This window comes from Nyctereutes procyonoides, unplaced genomic scaffold (assembly GCF_905146905.1).
Source record: "Nyctereutes procyonoides isolate TBG_1078 unplaced genomic scaffold, NYPRO_anot_genome, whole genome shotgun sequence".
Lineage (NCBI taxonomy): Eukaryota > Metazoa > Chordata > Mammalia > Carnivora > Canidae > Nyctereutes > Nyctereutes procyonoides.
In genome coordinates, this window is record NW_026575047.1 from 18,547,894 (window position 1) to 18,565,841 (window position 17,948).

Here is a 17,948-nt window from a genome sequence, read left to right on the forward strand (position 1 = left end):
CTTAATACACGCTGGCTCCAGGAATGAAGAAGGAACTTACTTCTAATTCCTATTATTCTCCCCCACCCCCACCCCGCCCATCTGAAAACAAGCAGTTAAGGATCCTAATTGCTATGGCACAAACCCACTACCTGGTACACGGTAATTTTCAGACTGTTGCAAGGGATGGAGAAGAGAGGCAACTCTTGGGGAGTCTGAAAGAAAGCGCGAGGACAATACAGCCCTGAGTCTAAGGAACCAAGACGCCCAGGCCCGCGTTCTCCCAGGGGCCTCCTCCTAAACTTCCAGCCCCAGGGCCTCCCCTAACCCCGCTCCAAGGGGCGGGCACCACCGGGATGGAGATCGGTCAGGTCCGCCGCCCCGCGCCCCGCCCCCTTCCGAAGCCCCGCCCCCGGCGTCCGCCGCCCCTCCCCCACGGGGCTTCCTCCCCCCGAGCGCCCCCAGCCGCGGCCGGCGCCTCGCCTTTCCTCCCCATCCCCTCCACCCTGCCGCCTCCCTCGTCCCCCTCCTCCTCCCCCTCCCCGACCCAGGCCGTCCGCGCGCGCCGCGCTGTGGGAGGGGAGGAAGGGAAAGCGCCAACCGGCGGCGGCGGCTGTCTCCGCTCTCCCAGGGCAGGCGGCCCGGCGCGGAGGGGGCGGGGCCTGCGGGAGGGGGCGGGGTCTGCGGGAGGGGTGGGGCCTGCGGGCGGGGGCGGGGCGGGCAGCCGCGCGCGCCGCGCCGGGACTGACGGGCGAGCCGGCCGGACCCCCGCCCGCTCGCCCGCCCCCTCCAGGGCTGCCCGCCGAGTTCGCGTCCCCTCGGCCCGGTGCAGCCTGACGGAGGGGGAGTGGCCGGCTCCGCGCCGGCCGGCGCCCGGGGTGAGGCTGCCGGGGAGGGGTTGGGGGCGCCCGTGGCGCCGAGCATCCCTGTCCCCGGCCCGGTGGCCCCCGCCCCCCGCCTGCCCGCCGCCCCCCGCCTGCCCGCCGCCCGCCGTGACCCCCGGCCGCCTCCGGAGCCCGACGCGGTAAGTGCGCCCTCCTCGGCGGCGGGGAGGGGGCTGCGGCGGGCGGGCCGCGCGACCAGGCCCGCTCCCCGCCCCCACGCGCCCCTCGGGCCCGGCCGAGCGGGGCCCCTGCGAGCGGGGACCTGCCCCGGCGGCGTCGGGGGTTCGAGCCCCGGCCCGGCCTCCCCGCCGCGCAGCCGGGCCCGGGACCCGCGAGTGGGCCGCGCTCCGACTCGGGCAAAGTTCCGCACGCGGTGGAGCGGCGCCGGCCGAGCGTGCCCTGCGTCGCCTCCTGCCCGCACTTTTCCACTAATAAAACCAACTGGAAACCATTTCGGATTTTTTTTTTTTTATAGTTGTCCTCAGGCTAGCACAGTGTCAGTTCCTATTTTAAGTGATTGCCCCGTCCCGAAGTATGGAGAATCGGAAAGGGACTATTTCAATAAAACCCGGCGAGCCTGCTTGCAACTCCTTGGGGCGTTTCAGTGCATACTCAGAGATCCAAAGCTGATGGAAAAAGTTGGCGGTAGCAAAGAGTAAAAGCGTTACTGCCATCTCTATTACTGTCTCTCATTCGATTTTTAAAAATATTTTGGAATAGTGGATACATGCACAAAAATTCAAAAGGTACAAAACGGATATACGAAGTCTCTCCCCGCCCACTCGTGCACCCCCAGGCAACTAGTATTACCAGTTTCTTTTTTTCCCCCTAGTATTACCAGTTTCTAATTCATCGTTTCAGAGATGGTGTAATTTGCAAATGCCCTAGTTTCATTCTTTAAAAAGTGAAACTTGTCTGTTATGTGCCTGGCACTTACTGATCCCCAATAAGTGATAATTTTCCTTCCGTTAAGAGCACAGTTGAATACGTCGTTTTGGTTATTAGACCGCTAAAACAACAATAATGACTTTTTTGTAGTTTTAGGCATTTGTAGATTTGACTGTATTGTGAATGTGTCGTTCTGTTGGTGTCATAACTATGAATGCTTTTACACAAAGGTGAACACAGATATTTTTGGGTAATGGAGCATGTAGGGAAAAATCAATATGAAAGTAGTTAAGATAGGATTTGGGATCCCTGGATGGCTCAGTGGTTGAGCATCTGCCTTTGGCTCAGGTCTTGATCCTTGTGTCCTGGGATCAAGTCCCACACAGGGCTCTCCACAGGGAGCCTGCTTCTCCCTCTGCCTGTGTCTCTGCCTTTCTCTCTGTGTCTCATGAATAAATAGATAAAATCTTTTTTTTTTTAAGGTAGGACTTAATATATGCAACATAGAGTTCCAAAAGTGATTTGAAGCCACCTTAGTGTCCATATGGTACAAAAGGATAAAACTAAATGAGAAAACCGAGGCACAGCAGGAAAAAAAAAGAATACAAAGTCAAGGGAAAAGAAAATACCAAGTTCACACTGTAAGATCCTGTACTAAAAGTGAGTCACAGTTTTGGCCTTGGGCTTCATAGCAGCCAGCAAAAAAAAAAAAAAAAAAGTGGAGGAGGGATAAGTAAGCTTCAGTGTGTTTCTACTTACAAGATAGAAACAAGCAGGGCATTTTCTCTTGATAAGGCTTGAGAAGAGCATTCTCTTATGGGCCCTGATAAAAAAAGGAGATTAGATTGTATGATGCAGTTGGCAACATCTTTAAAAAAATTCTTACAGAAAGTAATGAATTTTAGACAGTGTTCTTCAATGTAGGGCAGTAATAAAACTCAAGATAAAGTTCCCTGAAGGCTCAACTTGATCCATTCATAACATTTAGAATTACCTAGAACAGTATTTCCCAAACTGTTTTCTAAGAAATGAGCAATCAATAGTTTATTTCTTGAAATAAGAGTCTGAACTCCTATAACTTTGAAATAGCTGGGTTAGACAAATTTCAATAGCTTTTAGCTCAATTTCTTGGCTAAAGTGAAATATTACTCTTATTTTTTTTTAAGATTTTATTTTGTTATTTATTTACTCATGAGACACACACACACAGAGAGGAAGAGACACAGGCAGAAGGAGAAGGAGGCTCCATGCAGGGATCCCAATGTGGAACTCGATCCCGGGACTTCAGGATCACGCCCTGGGTGGAAGGCAGATGCTCAACTGCTGAGCCACCCAGGTGCCCCAAAGATTACTCTTTTAAAGGAGGATATCTTTGCTGACCTTTTCCAAATTTGACTACTGAGAACCACTGAACCTATAGAAATGGATGGACAGGCAATCCTTCACAAGTAGTTCCTAAACTAAGGTCTGATAAAAATTGGGAGAGCAAAGAGTTTGAGGTTAGCCAATTTGGTAAGAACCAAAGTGAAGATCATCTGAAAGTCAGGATTTTAAGTATACTGTATGTATATATATGGAAAAAGCTATCTCTCCCCTGAATTCTTTCATAGTTCCTCACTGTTCTGCAAGTTGCCTGTTTGACCAAGTGATGTCTGGGACTTCTTCCTGTTTTGTCCTGTCAGGCACTCAGGGTCCTGAATTAGACTATGTTCAGGCAAGTAGAATTGCTTAAAGAATGACTAATTATTCTTGGCTGCAACTATGTGATTAACATGTTTGTTTGGTTTTTTTAAAATCACAAACACTATTGCAACTATTAGTATCAAATCCTGGAATTCTGTAGCTATGAGACTTTAGAATGCATGGTACATATAGTGGAAAGAGCAAGGAATCTGAAGCCAGAAAAATCTGGAATTGTGCTACTAATGTGTAAAGTTGTTCCCAGTAAGTTTATGAACCTTCCTGAATCTTTTTCCTTGTTTGTAAAATTTGAATGATAACAGCGTATAGTTCATTCAATAGAGGTTGAGGGTCTAATAGGTATTGTGGTAGAAAAACAGTTTTAAGGGAACAAATAAAATATGTTCAAAATGTGTCCTGAATCCTTTACTTTTTTTTCCATTCCCGAGTTCAGATGGCAAGAGTTTGGAAGGCAAGGAGTATCACCTTATCCAAATGTGTTTAGTTCCTGAATTTCAGACAGCAGGTGGTGGGAGTTGAGAGAATGAGGGATTGGTCCAAAAATGTATCTGACCCCATGAGCTCCTGTGTTTGGGTTTTGAGAGTCTGGATGATGAGGTGCACTTATAGAAGAAAGTAGTCTATAAGTGATGCAGTGCTATACAAAATGTTACTAATCTGAAGATGAATTGAAAACCAGAGCTATTCATTTTTACACGCCATGTATGAGAGAAGTGTTTGATGAATATATCAGGTAGGGTAAATTATGCTATTGTAACAGAAGACCCTCACATTTCAGTGGTTTAGAAAAAGGTTTGTTTCTTAGTTTTCTTAGTCACAGGACATGTCCAATTAGAGTCAACAGGAGAATTCTGTTCCAGGTAGTCATCTGGAGTTCCAGTTTATCAGAGGCTCTATCTTAACACTTGCTTCCACAATTTTAGGCCTGGGGGTATTGAATTACACATTGTCTTTTAAAGGCTTCTCCCTGGATATGACTCCTGTTAACTTCCCCTGCCCTTTTATTTGGCCAAACAAGTCATGTGGCTACAGCCAACTTCCAGGAGATTGAGAAATGCAATTCTATCATGTGCCCAGAAGGAGGAGAACTGAAATAGTCTGCAGACAGTCTTAATGACATTAGTAAGGGGACAGTGTAGTCCCATGAGTGAACACAAAATCTGAATAAATGAAATCCAAGTTATGCCTTTAGTACTTAGAGCACAGAATACAGCATCTTTTGTGTATGTATGTGTGTTTAATCATAGAATTATGCTAATGAGAATTGCAAAGAATATTTTTTATTAATTAGAAATGAAATGCTTTTGAAAACTCCATAATTAGACATACTGTTTTGACCAAGTAGATTTCCTTCTTTTCTAATTATATGTTCATTCAGTAAACATTTAAATGTGTTAAATGTGTGTATAAAGCACTGTTAGATCCTGTGAGAATAAAAAGATGAATGGGAGTTTACAACCCCATATAAAATAGCTATAATTGAGTTCTCTCTCTCCTTCCCTCCCCCTCTCTCTCTCTCTTCAAAGCAACATTAACAATTTTTCAATATGGTAAAACCTGATTATGTATACACTTTACCCCAATCACTGTTTTGGGGTAGGGATTTTTTTTGGTGACAAATTAAACTAGCTTAAGCAAAAGGAATATTTCATTAAAAAAAGGATATAGCTCTATGTCACAGAGTCCAAGAGCAGGGAGGGCAGCTCAGTCTTAGAGGCAACTGACACCAGTAACAGGAAGTTAGGAGCTTGGGGCTGCTCTTCCTCTCCACGTTTCCCTGATAATCTTGCTAGTGTCTCTCTGCATGTGTACTTCATTCCTTTTTCTCTGTTGACTGATTATTTTGCTTTTAAATGGGTGTTTTAACCTAAGAATTCACACAGTTAAAGGAAACTAACTAGAGCCATTAGCAAGTCCAGAAGAACTAAGTTTTTTTTTTTGTTGTTTTTTTTTTTGTTTTTTGTTTTTCTGTGCCACATCTTGGTTAGTTCTTAAGTTAACCACTATCAGAATTTGGAAATAATAGAGTTGACCCTAAAGAATAACAAGTTAGGGTAGTTGGCAACTTTGTAATAGAGGAGGCAGTTCTAATAGTTTGGAATTAAAGAAAGCTGTTGATGCCATTGAAAGTTCCACTACACAATTAACATCAACTTTCACATTCTATCAGGGCAGGCTGATTAGGATAATTGGGGTAAGGAGGTAGAGTTAGAGCTGACTTGTAACAACACTGTTCCTTCACTGAACCACTGGTAAACTCCATCTCCTTTGTAATCCTTTCCTCCATCCCTTCTCTCTCTCTCTCAAGGTAGGTATTACTGAATTGTCTCTTACAAGTCACCTGCTTTTGATACTGATATAGGGCTCCTTGGCTTCTCCCTCCATGGCTAATAATGTGGAAAAAGGGAGCATTCGATATACAGTCTTGCTCTGCACTTTTCTACAATTGGTATAGGTACTCTATCTGGACATTTTATACTTTAACTTGCTATTGCCATACCTCTCCATCAGCTTCAACCTATTTTTTATTCTCAATGAATTTCCATTCTTTTTCTGTAAGTGTGTACACTTCGCTTCTCTTAGCAAATTTTCCTTGCATTCTTCACCTAGGCAATATCTCTTTTCTTTCTGGTTGCAAATATCCATAGCTTCATCTCAGCAGATGACTGAAGGAATGGACTAAGGGGACGTAGTATATGTTACCTGGAAGATGTTCTCCCCAGAAAAGGAATAACAACAGGGAGAGGTGAGTAAAGAGTTGTGTATTTGATTTGTCAGGGATATATATTAATCTAAAAGAGCAGACGGGGGGGGGTGGAGAAGGGTTTGGGTCCAGATTATAGAACACCTGGAATGTCATTCTAAGGTGTTCTTTTACTTTTCTTGCTGTACAAATGGGCGAGTCTTTTTAAGTTCAACTAAACAGAAAACCACCATAGGCTTGTTTACTTAGGATATCAGACAGGAACCACAGCTTGCCAGCAAGGCAGCATCAAATGTTCCTCATCAGTGGCTGTGATCCTCACAGCAGTCCATGTAAGCAGTTCCTGTAGCCATCTGGGAGTCCTTGCTCTTAAGTGAAAGCTCAGCTGAAGGAGAGAAAGCTCACAAAAGGTAGATGCAGGAGCTGCCTTGGTTTGAAAAAAATCTTGTGTGTCACAGAAGACTATGCCATACAGCTCCACAGACTTAGCTTCCAGGGACCCCATAAGGGGTATAACAATTGTAAGAGCTATCACACTCAGGGAAGTCAAAATTATGGTTTCCTATGAGGTATTTATAGTTTATTTATAGTTCCCCTGGGTCCAAATGCAAATTTACTAATCATTCTTACTATAAGCAATGTTGCCTAGTAACATAGTTGGCATACCTAACTTTTATCAGATCGCCAGGGAACAGAGCTAAGAGAGTTAACTGAAGGTTAAATGCAGAAGAGAAAAAGGTTTAACTTAACTCACAGTTGTATTCCCCATAGTGTCTTCCATAGCCCTTTTCTTTCGGAAAGTATTCATTAATAGCCATTTTGCTTCATTTGATGTAGTGTGTTTTAACTCCTTTTATGACAGAGTGTGAAATAGGAAGAAAGGCTGCAAAGAAAGTAAGGTTGGAAAGTTAGCAAGAACTACTAGATTGTTAGAAACACTGATTTCCATACTAAAGATCTTGGCTTTTAGTTAGCTTGTGGGTGATAGAAAATAAAAGTTTTAAGTAGTATGGTCAAGAATTGGATTTTGGGAGGTTACTTTGGCTGTAGTGTGGAGAGTGAATGAAAGGAGATTAGACTTGAGGCTGGTTCACTTTTAGTTAATATTTGCCTTTCTTTGGGGAGATATTTCTCTGATCAGCAGAAAGGGGACTAACCAATTCTCCTGCTCTACAGGAGGGTATTGGTGGGCAGATTCAGCATGGTGCTTTGGAGGGGCCTGACCAGTTTGTCCTAAATTTGTCACTCCTCCCACCCCCACTGGCAATGAGGAGTTTGGGGGGACTGCTCTGAACTGCCTCCACTGATTGCCCTTTGACTCACTGACATCACTCATTTTGCTTTTTGCCAGAGTTGAATTACAGAATGAACTGGTGCTTTTTTTTTATTTTTTAAAGGTCTAGTTATAGGGCAAGCCAGGGAGTTTCTTTATAATGGTTAACCGGTGTAACATTTGTATTAACTGTTGCTAATTACAAGCAGCTGAGAGAGTGCTCCACATTTTTCTCTATTGCTTACATTGTCCTTTACTACCCTGACCCAGCTTTCACTATTCCATCTAATAAACAGTTTATAAAATCTGATTGGTTCTGCAGCAGAATCAACTTGATCTGTGATTGGCTTATTACGTGTACAGAGAACCCAGCTAATTTTGCTTGATTACATTTGTGTCTAGAGAGTACTGATTGATTACTTTATTCTCCTCCATCACCATAAGGCTACATAGAAGATAGAAATACTGGATTCGGTTCAGGTCAGTAAAAGACAAAATGATGGTTATCCAGATTATTACTTTTTATGGCACATAAGACAGTTGGGTGTCTCAGCACATGCCAACCGTAAAGGGTCAAGCAGGACTTTGTGGTTTGCCATTATCTTTATGGTATTACAGTCTTCATCCTTGTGCCACAGTGAATATATACCGAAATTCACAAAATCTAAGAGTGGGTGGCAAGGAAATATCTCTTTTTTTTTTTTAACCTGTCATCAAGTAAAAGGGCTTTTTAAAAAAGTAAACATTTTGTTATAATTATGTTGTGGTCTTCATAGTATCAACTGTGATAACTTTTATAGATGAGTTCAGGGATTAAAAGACCATATGAGGGATCCCTGGGTGGCGCAGCGGTTTGGCGCCTGCCTTTGGCCCAGGGCGCGATCCTGGAGACCCGGGATCGAGTCCCACATCGGGCTCCCGGTGCATGGAGCCTGCTTCTCCCTCTGCCTGTGTCTCTGCGCCTTTCTCTCTGTGACTATCATAAATAAATAAAAATTAAAAAAAATTTTTTTTAAAAATAAAAATAAATAAATAAATAAATAAAATAAAAGACCATATGATATTTAACTGATTTTTTAAGTGTTTCCTTTAGTACCAGATATTAGTACCAATAAATAGCTGGGAGATGAAAAGGTACTTTTGATATATATTAATATAGGTCAGCCCTTTATCCTATAAGAATTAGTGACAGAAGTTGGGAAGGAGTCAAGTGGGAGGAAATCTGGGAGACTCTTGTACTTTAGGAATAAAGGCCACTTTGGCATTTAGTTGTAATTGTCATGAATTTAGTATTTTGTTATATTGGGAGTGATGTGTGCTTTAAGGGCTGTCTTTGTTTTGTTTTGGTTGGTTGGTTTCTTTTTTTACTTTTAGTGCCTTATTTGCTTTTATTTTAGTCAGACCTTATTGGTAAAGAATTTAAGTCTGCTCTACAACTCTTGATATCTAACCTTGTACAAATCAACAATAGTCTGAATCTGCTACCCATTCGGACAATGGGGGTAAATATCTACTCTACCTTCTCACAATGTAGTTTTGAGTTCCAAATGAGAATACTTTTTATGCGAGAAGCAATGTGGTATACTTGAAAGTATATAGTCTGTAGAGTCAGTCCTGGATTCACATTGAACCCTGATACTCAGCAGATATCTGTAACCTCACTTGACTTCAGTGTCCTCATATGTCAGGGGAGAGAGGAATGACACCTGTTTGCTAGAGTGAGACAACTAAATACCCACTCAATGTAGAATACTTCATATATTACCATTCACGTTTGCGCACTTAGGAAATAGTAGCTGCCATTAGAAATCCAAATCCTTAATATTTGCACATACTATTTACTTAATCCCATTGAACTCAAAAGAAAACTGAAGGCCAAAGAGGTGATTTGCCCAAATTATACAGCTAGCTGGTGTATTAGTTATTGACTCAAGCTTTCTGCTATATCACTTAGGCTACCATTAATAAGTAATAATGTGAGAAAATAATAGCAGAAGCACCCTCAAATAGCTTCCTCTGAGTTGACTCATAGTTTTAACCTAATGCACTCCCTTCTCTCTGTAAATTGTACTTACTGGTCCCCAGGGCCAACTAAATATGGCTAAATAGGATGCCCTGTAGTAGGGCACAACCGTGCACAAACTGTGTGCTTACCTGATGAGTACTCACCAAAAGCTGGTTGTGTTTATTCACAAACCTGTTTTTAACAGTAATGCTTATTATAATAATTATGAATGTTATGTTTTAACAGTTATGCTTATTATAATAATCATGAATATTATGTTTTTAACAGTTTGCTTATAATAATAATTACATATAAGTGTGTTAATGAGGATAAAGAAAAGAGAAGTCATTCTTTGAAAATGAAGTTGAATACTCTGGGACATCTCAGTATAAAAGTTCTTAACAAATTTGTTATCAAATTTGATGAAGGCTGGATAATTGTAAAAGACTGGGGGGGTGGGTGTATGTTGGAGATCATCAAAGTCTAAAGCAGTGAGTGTTAAAGTTCATGGGCCATCTAACTGGTTTTAGACCATTAGTAGTCTCAAGGAAGTGAGCTCACCCTGAAATGTAAATGAGCCACATCACTAAGCACACTGTTTTGTGCAGCTGACTTTTTTTTTTTCATGGTAACACTTTCTCCTTCAAAGAAGTGCATTAATTTACATTTTGGCACAAGCTTTTTATCTCATGGTAGACAGACCAGTAGTCTAATAGATTCTGTATTCATATTATTTTTGAAGTGCTTTTAAGTTCTCTCTCCATTAATAGAAACCCTAAATGGAAATCCTGGATGTTGGGTCATTGTTGGCATGGCTTCTACAAGAAAGGACCCAGACTCAGTAGGGGGCCCACATCAAATATGTGGCATTGACCCTATATGAAAAGATCTGTGAATGAATGTATATGTATGTGTTTCAGTTAAAATCTTTAAAGATAACGTGAATAGGGCAGCCCGGGTGGCTCAGCGGTTTAGAGCCGCCTTCAACCCAGGGCATGATCCTGGAGACCAGGGATCAAGTCCCACATCGGGCTCTCTGCATGGAGCCTGCATCTTCCTCTGCCTGTGTCTCTGCCTTTCTCTTTCTCTCTCTGTGGCTCTCATGAATAAATAAATAAATATATTTTAAAAAATAAAATAAAGATATGTGAATATAATTTTCACAGCTACTGACGTTTCCATTTAATGGACTAACTATGAGGTTCCATCTGACAAAGGGCTTTTACAGACATCCAGCTAGACTGAAAATATATGCTTTGACCTTCCATCCTATGCATGCCTCTGTGTATCTTTACCATGCTGTATTGTAATTTTTAAATTGAATGTCAGTTCCTACATTGTAAGTGTCTCAAAAACCATGGTTCTATTACCTTCATAGAGTTTCTAGTCTAGGGAAGCAGGCAGACATTAAATAAGTAATTTCGGTGGGATTATTGAATTATCTACCCAAGTAGTTTTGGATGCAGTCTGATCATGTAACAAGGAGACATAATTGAGTTCGAAGGTTAAAATTTACCTTAGTCATTTTTTTCACCTTGGTCTTTCGTAAGTACATGACACAGTGCTTTGAGGGTACACAAAGAAATAAAATTCCTATATTAGATAGCTTTTACCATGAAACAACTTCAATTTTCAGTGTATTTCAGAGTTCTCAACTGCTGAGCTTTTAATCCTCTGCATAATTTACAAAGCTGAATCTCTTAGGATATTACAACTGAATTTAAATTCAATATTTATTTTTAATTTTCAATTATGGATTAAACCAGAACTATTTCCCAATTGTTTTTTTAACAAAGTGAAAGATTTAACATTGTGCTAGAATCCTTATTTTGAATTTCAGATTGTATTCTAAGGTTTTTTTTGTTTTTTTTTTTTTAATTACAAAAGAAATTTTTGATGCCATGTGTTGTAACTAGTAAAAAGAATGGAAAAATAACCAGTGTTAACAGCCCAGGGTCCATCTGTCCACACTCTAAATTTCTGATTTCTTAAAGAGATTGATATTTAACTGTAAAATAGAAAGACTCCAGAACTCTGTTCCTCTATTTGGTTGCTAGATACTTAATTAAAACCAAATTTACCTAAACTACACTCAATCCTCCTGAAACTGTAACTTTCTTCTTTCTTCCGGTTGGTGTTACCATTCTTCCAAGCACCCAGGTTTGAAAATGCTGTCATCTTTGAGTGCTTCCTGTTCATTTGCGACAGACATCTTCTAACTTCTGTCTCTGTAATATCTTTAATGCCCATCTCCCTGTCAGATCTCATTGCCTCCAGCCAAGGTTAAACTATACCTCTCACCTTGAAAAGTTTTCTAACTGGTTTCCCTACTGACTGCCTCTTCCCTCACAAATCTGTTCTTCACTGTTGCCAAATTTTTTTGAAGCATACCTCATTTGACTCAAGAACCTCATCATCTCACAGATAAAGGACATACTTCCTCCTTGATAATTCAGTAAGAGCATCATTCAAAACCCTCTTCTGCTAGATTTTAAAATCTTTGAAATCAAGATCTGTGTTGTTAATTTATTCATTTATTCTTTGATTTAAATTTAGTAGATATTTGAATGCTATGCACTATATCAGGTGTTAGGGATATAGTGGTCCCCACCCTGATAGATATTATTGTCTGTTTTCTTTTTTAAGTTCTTTCTGCATACAGCACAAAGATGTGTTGAATTTACATAAACAGGTTTTTTTTCCACATTTATAAAATTCGCTTTTTATGGAGTTGGAGGAGAGGTACAGAATATCTGATATATTTCTGAAATTAAAGCTTAAATTTTACATATTTTCTAATCTGTGTAAATTATTTTCTGCCAGCATTTTGAAATGTTTGGAATTTAAGAGTTCGTGGAATTATATTAGTTTTCAAATGTTTAAGCCAAATTCTGATAAAAGACCTATTTTGACTAAGTTTTAAAAGTATCCTGGAACATCAGACTTTAAAAGTGTTTATGCAATCTATATTACACATAAAACTACAGGAATAGATTCATTATAATTGATTACTCATAAAACAAATACTGTTGTCTTAAAAACTCTATGTGAAGAACGGTTTGTGTAATAACGATTACCCATATAACCCAGTTATTCAGTAGCTTTGATTTTTATTGTGGAGTAAAGCTGTGCCTTTAGAAGTCACCCTGTTAAAGTGAGCTCGTCTACAGTTTATCTTAATGACATTTCAGTGTTGCTGTTACAATACTGAATAGAGTCATCTCATAAATTCATAAGCTAACATTTGAGCAGAGTTGAAGCAGAAATTGCATGTGGACTCTTTAATTACATTTTGAAAAATGTATTCATAATCAACACTTTCCCATTTTAAGTAGTTTGAGCTCTACCTCAAGTTTCAGGAAAGCCAGCTTATTAAACTAAAAGAGAGGTACAAAGTATAATTTGATAATCAGTTTGAAGAAAATATTGGTCAGCCTGAAAAAACATTGGCTATTTAGCCATTAGATTTCAAAGTGATAAAAAACTTTATGCCTAAAGAATGAAATAAAAGAAGGAAATTGTTAGAGTAACATTTTGTGATTTTTCTCTTAAGCTGAAAAAATAAATACTGGGAAGGTTTTGTCATCAGAAGTAAATGTTTTTTTTTAATATTTTAAAAATTAGTCTTTAATAATTTCAAAAATGTATATATTTTTATTATTTCTCATAATTGTTGGATATATTCATTCATTAGAGAACTATTTATTGAGCACCTACTGTCTGCCAGGTACCATGCTAAGTACAAAGGCTATAGTGATTAACCAAAGCCCTACTGGAGCTTACTTTCTAGTAAGGATAAAGATGGTAACTAAAGGAATAAACATCTAGTATGCCAGGCAATAATAAGTGCTATGAAAGGAAGTTCAAGAGTCAGGGGATAGAGAACAGGGAGGGATCTAATTTATAAGGAGTAGTCCATGCAGGCCACTTTGATAATATAACAATATACTGACTTTTATTTTTTTTTCTTTTTGATTTTATTAATTTTGAGAGAGAGAGAGAGAAAGAGAGAGCGCGCACCAGCAGAGGGAGGGGTAGAGGGAGGGGCAGAGGGAGAAGCAGATTCCTGGCTGAGTGAGGAGCCCCACTTGGGGCTCGAACCCAGGACTCTGTGATCATGACACAAACTGAAAGCAGAGGCTCAGCCGACTGAGCCACCCAGGTGCTCAGTATAATGACTTTTAATATGTATTGATCTTGTATAAAATAGTTACTGTAAGAAGTACTTCTCATCCGAGTTGAATAGTTTTTGAGCAAAACAATTTTATATTGTTTGGCAAAAGTTGATGAGAAAGAAGGAAAAGTGTAAGTTAAATAAATGCTAAGAGACTCCTGGTGGCTCAGTTGGTTAAGCGTCTACCTTTGACTCAGGTCATGATCTCAGGATCCTGGGATCGATCCCCAAGCCAGGCTCTGTGGTTAGCATGGGTCTGCTTGTCCCTCTCCCTCTGTTGCTCCCCATGCTCTCTCTCTCTCATAAATAAATAAAATCTTTTTTTAAAATGGTGTATTTCATGCCGTGAAAGTGTTAATTCTTAAGCTTACTACATATTTTTTCATAAAGTGTGGCCCAAGAATTGAGTTAAAGCTGGGAAATAATTTCCATAAAGCTCTTTCTAACATGGGGTTAATAAGCTACTGTATCAATAGATAATTTTTTGACTTTTTTGCCAGAATGAAGATTTTTCCTCAAAGTACCCATGCTTAGACAAGCTTAACCTTAGGCAAAACTATTAAATAGAGATTTAGCTGTAAGGGATTTTGAGCAAATTCTGTCTTTGAAGACTACTCTCCAACTTCGCTTGCCTAAATTCTCTCCACTTGCCAGCATTTCCCTCATTCAGTTTGACATTTAGAATTTTTGTGGCCATATTAGTCTTTTATTTTTTAGCTCTTTTATTAAAATGTTCTATTTTACTATAACTGTTATTTTATCCTCTTTCCAGGTCCTTTTTTTAAATTGTTTTAACTTTTTTTAATATTTTATTTATTTACTCATGAGAGACACACACAGCGAGGCAGAGACATAGGCAGAGGGAGAAGCAGTCTCCCTGGGGGGAGACCAATGCAGGACTCGATCCCAGGACCCCAGGATCATGACTTGAGCCAAAAGCAAATGCTCAACCGCTGAACCACCAAGGTGCCCCCTCTTTTCTAGGTTTTTATTTGTTTTTTCTTTGATTATAATTGCTAGAACGTAAGAGGGTATACTGGCAAATTTTTTTAACAGCTGGATCTTTATTAACTGTGTCACTTTATTTCTTAATTCTTTAGTTTCTCCTCTAATTTTTATTATTTCATGACTCCTTTGAGAGGGCTGATTTGATTTTCATCTTGAGCAGAGTGCTTAATGCATGCCTTTCGTTTTAAATAATCGATGCATTTAGAAAGTTATAAATCTGGGGATCCCTGGGTGGCGCAGCGGTTTGGCGCCTGCCTTTGGCCCAGGGCGTGATCCTGGAGACCCGGGATCGAATCCCACGTCGGGCTCCCGGTGCATGGAGCCTGCTTCTCCCTCTGCCTGTGTCTCTGCCTCTCTCTCTCTCATTCTATGTGACTATCATAAATAAATAAAAATTAAAAAAATTTAAAAAAAAAAAAAAGAAAGTTATAAATCTTACAACAGAAGTGGTATCCCTCCTCCTGTGATTATCTAAACCATCCACTGTGCTCAGGTGCCTTCTTCCCCTTCTATCAAAGTCTTCACTGTTTTTTGCTTCCCTGCTTCTCCCTACAATCATCAATCTCATCTTCCTGCTGGACTGTTTTCATCATTCTAATATATTCCATATTTTAAAAAATCAGCAAATAAGCAAATCCATTACCTCAGTTCCTCACCTCTTCCAGCTCCAATCCCATTATGCAGCCTCACCATTCAGATTTTCTGAACAAGTTGTGTATACACTTCCTCTCTTATTCCTCTCATATTCCATTAGCTCTTAATCCCACCACAGTCTGGCTTTGTCTGCACCCCTTTTACTGAAACTGCTCCAATCTGATTTGGCAAAATCTTTATAGTGACAATTCCAGCGGACATTCTTCTTTGCATGTGGTTCCAAGCCTCTTATTTGATATTGTGACTATGCCTTTTGTTGTGAAACACTTTTATCCTTTGCCTTGCCTGACACCAGATCCTGAGGATTTTCCTCTACTTTATCGGTTATTCCTTTCCAGTTTCCTTTGGTGGCTTCTCCACTTCTCTTAGAGTTTTTTGGAGCTTAGATCTAAGTTCTGGGAACATTTATCCAACTATCTGACATCTCCACTTAGACGTCTCAAAGGTACATGTAACTTAACATAATGAGAAATGAACACCAATTTAAAAAATATAACTAGGGATCCCTGGGTGGCGCAGTGGTTTGGCGCCTGCCTTTGGCCCAGGGCGCGATCCTGGAGACCCCGGATCGAGTCCCACGTCGGGCTCCCAGTGCATGGAGCCTGCTTCTCCCTCTGCCTGTGTCTCTGCCTCTCTCTCTGTGTGTGACTATCATAAATAAATAAAAATTTAAAAAAAAGTAAAAAATATAACTAATGAGGAAATGTAATAAAATGGATATAAAGTAAATGTACTCAATACTTTTTGTTAAAGATCTTACTTATTTGAGACAGAGAGAAGGGGAGAGAGAACACAAGTGGGGAGGAGAGTCAGAGGGAGAGCTCAGTGGGGAGTCTGATGCGGGACTCCATTCCAGGACCCTGAGATCATGACCTGAGCCAAAGGCAGACGCTTAATGGACTGAGCCACACATGCGCCCTTCAATACTTTTATTATAATAGTAATAACCATGTGGAAATGAAACTAGAAAAAATTATTGCATTTACTATGGTGACAAAAAAAGTTGAAAGGACTTAATAAAAAATTTTAGTAAGAAAAGCATAGAACCTATAGTTAAAAGATTTTAAAATCTTATTGGTGAACATGAAATCTGAATAAACTAAACAACATATATGCTTAGAAGTGAAGCCTTAATCTCATAAAATGCCAATCATCTCAATTAATATGCAGGTTTAATGCAATTCCAATTAGAATCTCATTAGGGTCAGAGCTTTTTGTTGAGGAGAAGATTGGGTAATGTTACTTTAACATATATACAGAAGGGTAAATATCTAAAATTAGCTTTAAAAATTAATTTATTTTTTGAGATTTATTTCTTTATTTTAGGCAGGGAGCAGCAAGAGGGAGAACGAGAATCCCAGGCAGTCTCCCTGCTGAACACAGAGCCAACAGGGAGCTCAATCCTGCATCCCTGAGATCATGACCTGAGCCAAAATCAAGAGTCCGATGCTTAACTGACTGAGCCATCCAGGTACCCCAGCTTTAAAAATTATTTTAAAAGGATATATGTGGAGGTAGGAACTTGCTTTAACAAATATTAAATATCAAAAAAAATTATTAAATATCTTACAGATAGATTATAATTAAAATACTGTACTTTTGGCATAAAAATAGGTAAATAGTAGAACAGAATTAGCACCCCAAAATTGATCTCTGTATATATGAGATGCTAATTAACAACAATACCTCATTCAGTGGAAAAAGAGTGGTTTACATTAAAACTATATTGATAGTAGAGGTCTCCTATTAGAAATAAAAAGGGCTCCAACAAATCAAAAAGGTACAGATAGCTTAATTGAAAAAAAGATGAAGAAAACTAAGCAAAAGCCTTTCACAAAGAGGATATCCAAATGCCTACTAAACATGAAAAGTTATCCAACAACTATTAATAACCAAAGAAATGCAAGGTAAAATCAAATGGGATTCCACTACGCACTCATCAGCATGACTAAAATTAAAGATTGACAATACCAGTGTGGGCTGCCTGTGGAGTAACTAGAATTCTCATATGGTTGCAGGAGTATAAATCAGTAATAGCAATTAAAGTTGAACATATGCATACCTTCTAATCTAGCAGTTTTGATTCTGTACGTATATACTCCATAGGAATGCGTATGCATGTGCATCAGATAACACAGACAAGAACGTGCATAGCAGCATTACTTACTTGCAAGAGTCTCTAGAAACAACTAAAATGTCTGAGCTATAGAATGTATTTTGATGGTTGTATGTTTATACAGTGGAGTGCCTGTGGCACTCTCTGGTCATCCAACAACTATACGACTTCCAGAAGCCTTTTTTGGGGGTAGGAGCAGAGGCTTGGTGCCATGCTTGTTGAGACTCACAAGGCTAGAGTGATTGGAGCAGCTTCTCTCTGGGCAGTGGCACCTGGGCTAACCTCTGAGGATGAGTAAGACCTTAAAACCAGAGACCTTGGGACACAAACAGTATCCAAAAGAGAGAGCAACATAATGTAGACTCTGTCTTAACTGATGAAGCAGTATGTTCTTGTTGGAAAATAGAAATAAAATTGGCTAGATAGAGTGGAGTTGGAATGGTTGATATGAAGGAGTGGGATGGAGGAGACAGGAACAGCATCGTTTTACTCTCGAATGCATCCTGCATACCACTGCCAAATTAATTTTCTAAAACATTGCCCTGTTCAACGGTCCACTTAA

At 39.9% G+C, this 17,948-nt stretch overlaps 1 protein-coding gene across 7 annotated transcripts in view; it reads left to right on the forward strand.

Annotated features, from left to right (window-relative positions):
* The first annotated feature begins 710 nt into the window (after positions 1-710).
* KLHL5 (kelch like family member 5) overlaps positions 711-17,948 on the forward strand; it is an 86,629-nt gene continuing 69,391 nt past the window's right edge. For 3 of the 7 annotated variants that reach the window (XM_055326510.1, XM_055326512.1, XM_055326511.1), the window contains exons 1-3: positions 711-1,003; positions 3,362-3,465; positions 6,101-6,198. In XM_055326510.1, coding sequence (XP_055182485.1) covers positions 6,149-6,198 — 50 coding nt within the window. In that variant the 5' untranslated portion in view covers positions 711-1,003; positions 3,362-3,465; positions 6,101-6,148. Of the gene's footprint in view, positions 1,004-3,361; positions 3,466-6,100; positions 6,199-17,948 lie in introns of those variants that run through there. The other 4 variants (XM_055326513.1, XM_055326517.1, XM_055326515.1 and 1 more) reach the window with 2 other exon arrangements.